The sequence below is a fragment of the Nanorana parkeri genome, unplaced genomic scaffold (assembly GCF_000935625.1).
Source record: "Nanorana parkeri isolate BGI_ZX_2015 unplaced genomic scaffold, ASM93562v1 scaffold134, whole genome shotgun sequence".
Classification (NCBI taxonomy): domain Eukaryota; kingdom Metazoa; phylum Chordata; class Amphibia; order Anura; family Dicroglossidae; genus Nanorana; species Nanorana parkeri.
In genome coordinates, this window is record NW_017306402.1 from 902,615 (window position 1) to 913,053 (window position 10,439).

Here is a 10,439-nt window from a genome sequence, read left to right on the forward strand (position 1 = left end):
TAAAATATAGCAACATTTTACTATGTACTTCATCACATCATGAACAAAATAACAATAAATTCCCACCTTGTTGCTTACAGATTAAAACACTTGTCCTTAAACATTAAATGACCTTTTTGATGCATCTATATTATATATTTTTATTGCATTTTTTTGTATTTTACTCTGAAAACACATATCTTTAAATAAAAGTTATCCACCATGCGGCCTGAACAAAAGCAGAGACTAAGAAAAATAAACATAAATCAAGAATAAACACAAGAAAATAATGAGAACATGAAAAGAAATTCCTTTAACCACTCAATGAGAACAGGCAGTCTGTGTAGAAGGAAACCAAAAGCATCTCATTGGAGAGTGGTTTTAATATGCAGCCCAGTCTTTTTCTGTATAGAATTCATTTCACAGTCTGTATTTTGAGAATGAAATGTTTGCTTCCCATGTGATATCGGTTATATATATATATATATTCCCCCTCACACATACACATGTGTATATACAGTATATCAAAGCATATACACGTGTATATGTGTACTTATATATATAAATACTTCTCCTTCATTGATTTTATCAATCTTGAGGTCCCGTAATTTGTTTGCTTGAAGTACCACTCTAAGTGCAAGATGATTAAAGGTATAGTTTTAACTAGTTTTCTTCCAGTCACATGTCATTTATACACTCAAGTGTCAAGGCAAGTTTCCAAGATAGCAATACAAAAAACGAATTGTTCCATTCACTCTACCGCTGCAGAGATAGGACATTACAAGTAATAAAAGTCATTTTCTCTTGCACGTATGTATTGCTGACATGTTTTTATGTGAGGTGTTATGTTCTATTATCTCTGATCCACCTCAGAAAGAGAGGGCTTAATGTTTCCACTGTTTTCTTCACTCTGTTCTACATTATACATCTCCTCCATGCTTCCTTCGCTGTCGTTCTCTTCAGATTCTGTCAAGAGCTCCTCATCTTTGTACTCTGCCACATCTACTGCTATACCCAGGTGCTCTTTCAGGATGCCGTGGTGTTTGACATGGTAACGCTGGTTCTGAAAAAACTTGATAATGGTGTGTTTGGGGAGATCCAGCTGAGCAGATAAGGTGTGGATGGCCTCTTGGTCTGGGTAGAGACCCACATCATGGATGAAGCTCTGTAAGATTCCCAGAGCTTCAAGGGAAATTTTGGTACGAGATCTTGGCTTTTTGGTGCAGCTGTCTTCTGATGATGGTGGAACAGGTGGTGCTTCTTCTCGTGGAGGGGAGGTCTCTTTGGCTGGCTGGGCTTGTTGTCCTAAAAGTACCTGATGGAATAAATATATCTCATTTATTTATTAAATCAATGATAACAGACAATGTTATAGAAACAATAGGACTTATGTATGAAAACTCTGAAAGAAAACTGTCTGTATGCTTTTGTGTGATGCCTGGTCTCGTGTGTTGAGTGCATGGCTGGCATGCATTGACTGTTTTCTCTTCATAAACAATTTCATAAAATAGCCTGATATGACCAAATCCCCAACTCCTCAACCCAAACTCTCCAGGCCTTTAACAAACACAGTGCCTTCTGTTACATTCAAATATGTCAAATTGGGACTCATTAATCTAGAGCACCTGCTGCAATTTTTCTGCACACCATTTTTTTGTGTTTTCATGCAAAGTTGTGCTCCTTGGCCTTGTTTCCATCTCAGAGATATGGCTTATTAGCCACAAGTGTTCCACGAAGATCACTTGAAGATGGGTGTATGAGGGTCCAACTGGTTTCCGCCGGGTCTGACCTGATGGTGTCACTCGACATTTTCCAATTGCAAAGGAAAATATGATCAGGGGAATTTATCAAAACTTGAGCAGAAGAATACAGAGCAGTTGCCTATGGCAACCAATCAGTTTCTCTCTTCAGTTTGTTTAGTTATGGTTTGAAAATGAAAGGTGGATGCTGATTGGTTGGCATGACCAACTGCTCCAGATTCTGCCTGCTCCAGTTTTGATAAATTCCCCTCATCGATGTGTCTTTCCTTGTTTCCTTAACTTACCACTACGTTGTCAGTCCTCAATGATGCCTGCTTTTTGTGCTTCGGCAGAAGAACTTAGACAGCACATCTGGAAACACCTGTTTTCCCTGAAATGGCTGTGAGAGGCCATGTTGATGCAGTAAGACCATCCTGTGTCTTATTGCTTTGCTCAGTCTTGCCATTGTGTAAGATTTTTTACACTGAACTGTATTTAGTTATACCCATTTATAAGTAAAGTGTGGCTTTCCCTCACCCAGTTTTATTCCTCTTAAACAGATGATTATGTTTGATTTCATGATTGTATTTTAACCTACATGTAGTTTTGTTAATCTTTAGCACCTGTTTGGTAAAATTGTTTAATCCTGCACTGGACCATACACCTGCAAAATCCTTTACCGGGATAATTGATTCTGTTTTAAATACAAATATTTGATTATTTAAAAAAAAAAAAATATTTATTTATTTTGCTTTATGCTTTGCTTTGTTGGGTAGTAACTTTCACAATTATTTTCACAAATAAGTAAAAAATGTTTGCATTATATATCTATATCTATATATATATATAGTGGCATTGTGAGGCAATACCACGGTGTTAGGTGGCCTCAAAGTCACCCAGGGTTCTCAGCCAGAGGGGCTGAGTGGCTCCAGGAAGACATTACTGGTACCAGGAGAGAACTGCCTTTTCAGTTCTTTCTGGGTTTTCTGGATCAAGGTTGGGATCCTGGAGCCAGGAGATTTCTTAGAGCTCTGGGTGGGAAGAAATCTCCATTCCTGGGTCCATGCATTATATATATATAAATTACTGCCATCAGAAATAAACCAGGATCACTGGGTACCTGGGCTCTTTAGTTATTGCATGGTGTGCCCCAACTATGAAACATATTATATGTGGTACTTATTTACCCAGACAGCTAAACCTTTCTCTTTCTTTCTAAATAGAAAGGTATATACATTCACCTACATGGTTCCTTTGCACATACAACACACAACAGCACCCTTTATAGAAACACCTCATGCAGTCTAATTGCTCTGTTCCTTAACTACTGTTTCTTTAGGAGTCTATCACGAAGGCATTCCAGAGTAGCACAGCGCATGAAAACCTACTTGCCAGTGAAGTCTTGTACTCATTCCCTGATATAATCAACCACTATTAATAAAACATGTGAGTAGGAAAGAGTATCGGCTTGTTTGCTAAAAGTTGACTACATTAGATAAAGCGTCTCGCCTTCAATCTCTGTGTGCTTAAATATGTTTTGAAGGGAAGAATGGAAAGCAGCTGGGACCCATGTGTAAAATATAATGGTCACTGCCTGGAGGGAAGGAAGTGAGATATTGAATGAACGAGTTTAGGAAAGTATATAATGTACTGTATCATTATGCCAGTGATCTGGATTACATATAATAAGCACTAGTTTAGTGGTATTTTTCTATCAGACAAGGAATTAATAGGGAGCTTGAAGGGGTTACCGACACAAGTCTTCTGAAAAAATTTCCTTATTGTTTCAGGCGGATGAGGAGATGTGTGCTGTTCAGGTGACCAGGAATGTGCGTGTCCAGCAAAACCAATGTCTGCAAAGCTTTTAGTTTTGTGAGTCCTAAATTGTACTTGGTTTTGGCCAGACTTCAATCATATATGGTTACTCCCCCCACAGATTTTGTCTGCCGTGACACATGTCATGGTGGTCGTCTGGTAAAACATGCCACCCTCAATAAGAATAGGAACCAGAAAATATCACTATTTACTGGATAATGGAGCTAAAGCCACATAATTACTTTGCTCTTGTTTTGGCTAATATATAATCAGAAGCAACCTCTTGTGCTTAACATTGACGGAAATTTAATGAAAGTGGAACACAAGGAAAAAAATTGGCATTAAACTGGTTATAAACATGAAATGGCAGTTAGAAGTTAGTAAATTATGTAAACATTATCTAAGAGAGTTTATGTGATGAACAAATATCTTTAGCACTTCTCTTCCATCCCATTATAAAAAATGCATATCAGAGTTGGCCTTCCCTCCTGATTATGGTGGTCCCTTAGACATTAAAAAAGTGTCACCTTATCCTAGAAATATTAGACAACAATCACCTAACATTTATGGATGGCTACTTATAGCAACAAAATACGCCCTAAGGTTTATGGATGGCTACTTATAGCAACAAAATACGCCCTAAGGTTTATGGATGGCTACTTATAGCAACAAAATACATTCTGTGACTGTTATTTTAGTAGTTACAAAATAAAAGTAAACATCTAATTGGCTGGTGCATGGAAACATCTGTCTCATTTGTCTTGAACATCTTAGATATCTCTGATTGTAAATCAACATACCGCAGAGTTCTAGTGAAATATTTCTATTAATGAGACCTTTTTTTATAAAATGGATAAGAATTATATATTATATATAAACAATGCTGGTACATTTAATGCTAAGGATTAATAACCAGTAGGGAGCTCACTACCAGGCTCTAAGCAGTAAATACATATACAGTGTGACAAATGAATACTCCAAGGGGTCTGATTACAGCAAAACAAGTAGCCAGATGTCCTTATGTATGACCATCTTATAGCGGATCTCTCATGTTCACCAAAGAGTTTAAATAAGCATAAAAATAAAATTAAAATGTAGGCGAACTTGAGAGGTCTGCAACTCCCTGGATTGGTCTTTAAATTAGTTCCTTTGTGCCTTGGTAAGACCCTTGACCCTAATCCCATTTATCGGGGTCTTAACTGTTCTTCACAACGAAGACTTAATGCAATTTCAAAATGACATTTACTATCACATTTGAATTCTATGGGCCTGCTGGAGATTAGATTGTTCTATCCAAACTTTCTTATATTTAGCTATACATGCAGATAGCCAAACCTAGCTGTTGGGGAATCATAATATGATTGCAATACATGGTCATCATCTAGCTTTTCTATTCTGGGTAGGTATTGATTGGAAATAGGACTGTACCCCTTGCACATGCCAATCTGCCTGGTATTTTTTTCACTATGCTGTATATAAATAACTCACAGCATGGAGTCAAACATGTAACTTTAGAACATTTCTTTATAATTCAAACACTGCCTTTGACAACATGAGTAAACTTTGTTTCAATTGCTTTGTAATACAGAACGCAGAAAAATCCACGTAAGAGACAAGTTAATCACTATCTTTCTGAAACTATGGAGTTCAAACACCCATGAGAGGCTGTGTATTATTAAATAGAAGTATATCTATATTTACAACGAGAAATTGTTGAGTACAGGTGTTACATTACATTTTTACTTCGGGCAGGTTTAAAATTACTTTGGCTTTCTTTTTTTTTTGTTACTGTTTCTCCTTGCGGGTTCTTGCAGAAGGAAGAAAATAAAAGCACGTTCTTCAATATAAAAAGAGCGTGTCAGAAAAAATCAATAGAAGCGTGCAAAATGGTAGGAAGTCAGACATGGAAATATGTGTTCAATTTCATCCAGCCTGCGGTCCACTTTTCCTTTAATATCTTATATGTTGCTCATGGCAGATTTGGTGTATTATTATAATACAACACAGGTTAATAATTGTCTTGCAACAAGATTTTATGAAATGGAGATGTTGCTGGGATAGGTTATTATAAATCTTTTCTCTGGGTTGAAGGTGTTCTGATTCTTACAAACAAGAATGACCTCCTGTATTCTACAACAAGTAGAAATGTGCTCTAAGGGGTAGCCATTTTGTAATCAGCAGCTTATCAGATAGAAAATCTACTGGCCAAATTTACTAAAGCGTTTCAACAATTTGTGTTGCCCTTCAGCAACCAATCAGATTTTTCCCATTCAGTCTCCCAACCACAATGATCTGGCACACATTTTACCATACACAAAAATATGGGGTTAATTTACTAAAGATGTAGAACATTCACTATATCCGGCAAATTTCAGCCAGTTCTTGAGGAACCAGCCGAAATTCGCACAGTGGGTGCCCCTGTTGGCACCCTTCCCTCCGTTATCCCTCAATCAGCTGATTGAAGGAGCTGGTTGGGAAACCTTCGGCCAAACATAGCTTGCAGCCAATTAGCTGCAAGATCTGTTCGGGTATTCTGACAGCAGCTGCTAGCCACTGTCATAATATAATGCAAAACAACAGGAGATTCGGTCATCCAGTTCTGATGGAGGAATCTGTCATATTTTCTTTGTTCAGCCCACAGGTTATATGAAGAAAATATAACCGTGTATACCCAGCTTAGTGAATATGGTAAAGCTACATTCAGTTAATCACGTGCACGGTAGGTTAGTAAAAAAAACAGGACTTGCACATGATTTAATGATTGTAGTGAAGGCAGCTTCACCTTATTTACTAAAGCAAAGTGAACATTCACACTCCAAAGGGAAATCTCTCCATTCCTTTTACTTCAGTGCCTAAGTCAGATTTTCAGATCATGTAAATGACAACAGAATGTATTTGTTTAAATGTGATATATAATAAGGAAACTAAATAAAGACTGCAAAGGGAGATGTCTTTACTACGAAAACCAAATATTTGAAAGGACAGGTTGTTTACACTCCAGTTAGGATTTAATTGTTAGAATATTAGGGCTAAATTTACCAAACCCGTTAGATCCCATTTTCCCCACAAACTACCAACTTCCTGCCTATTAGTTTCTCTTAGCTTCCCGCAGCCTGAAATGGGCATTAATATAAACCAGTTGGATATTTATTTTCCATCAAAATGCTTAAAATATATGATGTGCTTCACATTCTTGCAGCATTTCTATAAAAATGTTTGAATATATAGTTTGGCATGTAAGACAACTTCAGAATTTGGCATCTTCCCGGCCAAAAATGACCAGGAATATTAAGCTTGTTGAATATTTTATTCCTGGCAAAATGCTAGAAAAATATTAGTGTATTTAAACCTTGACAAAGAACTTACTTATTTATGATTTGCGCCCTTTTGGTCTGGTAAATATACAATTGAATGTGTTTTGTTAAATCTGTACGGTAACTGAAAAAAAATATCTGTTAATCCTGCCAGACGTCTTGTAATCAGATAACATTTTATGCTGTCTGCCTCTGCTGCATTTTTTCCCACTTATCTCTTTAAGATACAGAAAACCTCCCCCTACGATATGAAGTAGAGGGGAGGGGCAGGAAATCTGTAGTCATGTCATGGGTGACAACACTACTTTTGCATAGATCAAGTCAAATTAGTGATTGTTGTCACCCTGGTAGAGGAAGCGTGCTACTGGCAGGATCAGAAGGTGCACGATTTTCACACAAAAAAGAAGGTGCAGAGAAATGTAAAAAGCCAAAAAAAGAAAGTAGGCACTACATCACATTTAACCTACAATAGATTACATTTCTGTTCAAAATATGATATGCTTTAAGTGCTTTACGTTCTGGCAACATAATAATATTGTTTAAATATATATTTTCCACAATAGCAAACTTTTAAAACCTGAAAGGGACATAACCATGCTATTACCATGCCCACTGATTTTAAGATGAAATTAGCCAAATTATAAATTCATGTTCATATGCACATATTCCTTTCGATATATAGATATCCCTATTGAAAGCTGTTGCCACAAGCCCATCTTGCATTAGAGACATAAGAAGCTGAAAGATACACAAAGTATGTGTGTTTAGTGGTGCCAAACTGCTGCCTTTCAGCTGTCAACAGCATACTTGAGAATAAAGATTACAATTGAGCATCACAGATATCACAGCCCTGTCATTTGTGCAGTGGAAGTCATTGCCAGTTAAGTGCAGCCTTTGATTATAAAGCTTTGCTCTTGCTGACCGCACTTAAACACAGATGTAGCCTGACTGGTACGCAGGGACTCCCCCCAGTCCTTTCCTTAGGAGAACTAGTGGCTTGGGCACAGCTGTAGCTGGCCTGCTGCTTATACTGCCACGCTGCTAGTTTTAACAGACCACAGTCATAAAGCAATCTCCACCCCTATACAAGTGACCAGTGGTGACCTGACACATCTCCCCCCCCCTAGAAAACCACAGCTTTTATGTAACGCAGAGTACTGATATAAACTCTGTGACATAGAGAATCATTCCTAAGATCTGCGGAGGACCTCAATCCGCTAATAAGCCCTTTCGCTACAAAATATGTTTTTAAAATGGTCACTGGATTGGTGAAGTCATCAGAATAGTTCTAAGCATATCATTTGCTTCAGGGAGCAAACAAACTTTTAAACCCTTTTTATAACAACAGAAAAACAAATAAATGTAGATTATTACTGTGTTTTGTTTCACCATAAGGCCATGTAGATACAATAAATACATGACTGGATAACTACATTACATATATACATTTGTGTTTAATTATACCTATTGCAGAAATCCAACGCATCTTTTATCGTCTCAAATTATGTATACACATGCAATGATCTAGTACACAAATTTGTGCAATAATCTTAAAACATACAAATGCATGCAAAAATCTTACAATACACAAACACAGTACATGCAATTATTTTATAATATACAAATTCATGCAAAAATCTTATAATACACAAACACATGCAATAATCTTATGATACAAAGACACATGCAATAATCTTATGATATACAAACACATGCCATAATCTTATGATACAAAGACATATGCAATAATCTTATAATACAAAAATACATGCAATAATCTTATAATATACAAACACATGCAATAATCTTATAATATACAAACACATGCAATAATTTTATGATACAAAGACACATGCAATAATATTATAATACACAAATACATGCAATAATCTTGTATTACATAAATATACGTAACAGTCATCTATCACCAACCTGGCTTCAGTAAACTGAAATCAGATGACCTACTATTAGTTACAACACCTTATCCTTATTTTTGTCATTGTACTGCTTTATTGAAGTGCAACTTCAGCAAAACAGTGTAATATGCAGTTAAAATACATATGTGTTTAGCATTCTACCTAGCAAATAATATGTAATTCTATGCCATCAATCAGATGCGTCCTATTTACCTAAGCTCTACTCACCCTATATATATTAAACTCATTGAACATTAGATTTACAAGGTGAACAGACTCTACTTCTTTACTAAATGAACCCACAAGGATATAGGATGAACCATTGTATATGGAAAAGACATAACATTATTTTCTGTGAGTACAAGCCCTATACAGACTAAGATATGGTTAGACAGCGTGCAACCCTTCCTGTGTTTGTGGAAATTAAAGCCTTTGCTATAGGCAGTGCATCCTTGAACTTGTAGTTCTTCAGCCACCGAGGAGCTACAGATGACCTAGCCAGAGTTTATGCATTTGTAACAGTAATTGTAGATTTGTAGCACATGGTAAACTGAGGAGATTACAATCTGGTTTTGGACTGCACCAGGAGCACTGGTGGTCTTGTACAGAAAACTGTAACCTCAGTGTTCAAAGAAATTCATCCCAGTGACCCTTTGCCTTAATCTCACAGAAGTTATTCTTAAAAGTAGCTAAACAGTTCAGCACTCCTTGCACTCCCCCTGTTAAGGCTTTTACCCTATGACCAGCTGTTTCTTAGTTAAGACTGTACCACAAGCAACCCCCATCACTTCCTGAATGCCTTTGTACCTTATCTAGATGGGATCTAGGTACGCAGTGCAGAAATTAGAGAAACTAAATGCAGAAATTAGGAAGGCCAAACACAAACCACACTCTTTGCGGTTAGCCTGCAGTAACCCTTTCTAGACAGGTAACTATGCTCACCTTTTTTTCTTTTTTTTGTAAGTACTGACTATGCTCACCTCTCTTTTCCTAAAAGTGTAGCTAGTAACAGGACAGATTCATGACTTTTATATTTTTGACATGGTTGCATAACTGCCATCATGCAAAATGTATTTTCTAAAGCTTTTTATATAAAGCCATAATCTAATCATGGCATATTGGATTCAGGCCTAAAGGTGCCCATAGACACCAAATGGTGTCTAGACATCTGGACACAATCACGTTGTTTAAAAATCTTTCATAAACATGTACGCTCAGGTCCGCAAAGCATGCATGTTCACATAAGAAGGAAGGGGAGAATATAAAGAAAACTTTGGCATCATACTACTTTGAGGGGAAAACAAGAGCATAGGGCCAGGAAAATCCTCTCCCAATGGGGTCAACCAGGGAATGTCTGGAGGCACTGAGTGGTGCCCCACAAACATGTATTTGTTTTCAGCTCTTGATATTGCAGAAAATCATGATGTGTCTTTTCATAAGTAAAAGTACAAAGAAGAGCTTTAATCACTCAGAGACTTGAGATTAACCCTTTACCGATAAGGATCTTTTCTGTATCACTCTGAAATCCATCTGCTACAAATAAGGTGATTGCCAGCTAGAGGTTAACCGCAAGCTACTGAGCGGTTAAAATACTCCTATTTAGTTATGTTAAAATCAATACTTTTATTGCAATATAAATGTTTCCTTTTAAAAAAAAAAAAAAAAAAAAAAATATC

At 36.8% G+C, this 10,439-nt stretch overlaps 1 protein-coding gene across 4 annotated transcripts in view; it reads right to left on the reverse strand.

The window, feature by feature from the left end:
- Window positions 1–471: 471 nt before the first annotated feature.
- Window positions 472–10,439, reverse strand: part of SATB2 (SATB homeobox 2) — a 177,270-nt gene continuing 167,302 nt past the window's right edge. For all 4 annotated transcript variants that reach the window (XM_018553915.1, XM_018553914.1, XM_018553913.1 and 1 more), the window contains one exon: window positions 472–1,294. In XM_018553915.1, coding sequence (XP_018409417.1) covers window positions 833–1,294 — 462 coding nt within the window. In that variant the 3' untranslated portion in view covers window positions 472–832. The remainder of the gene's footprint in view (window positions 1,295–10,439) is intronic.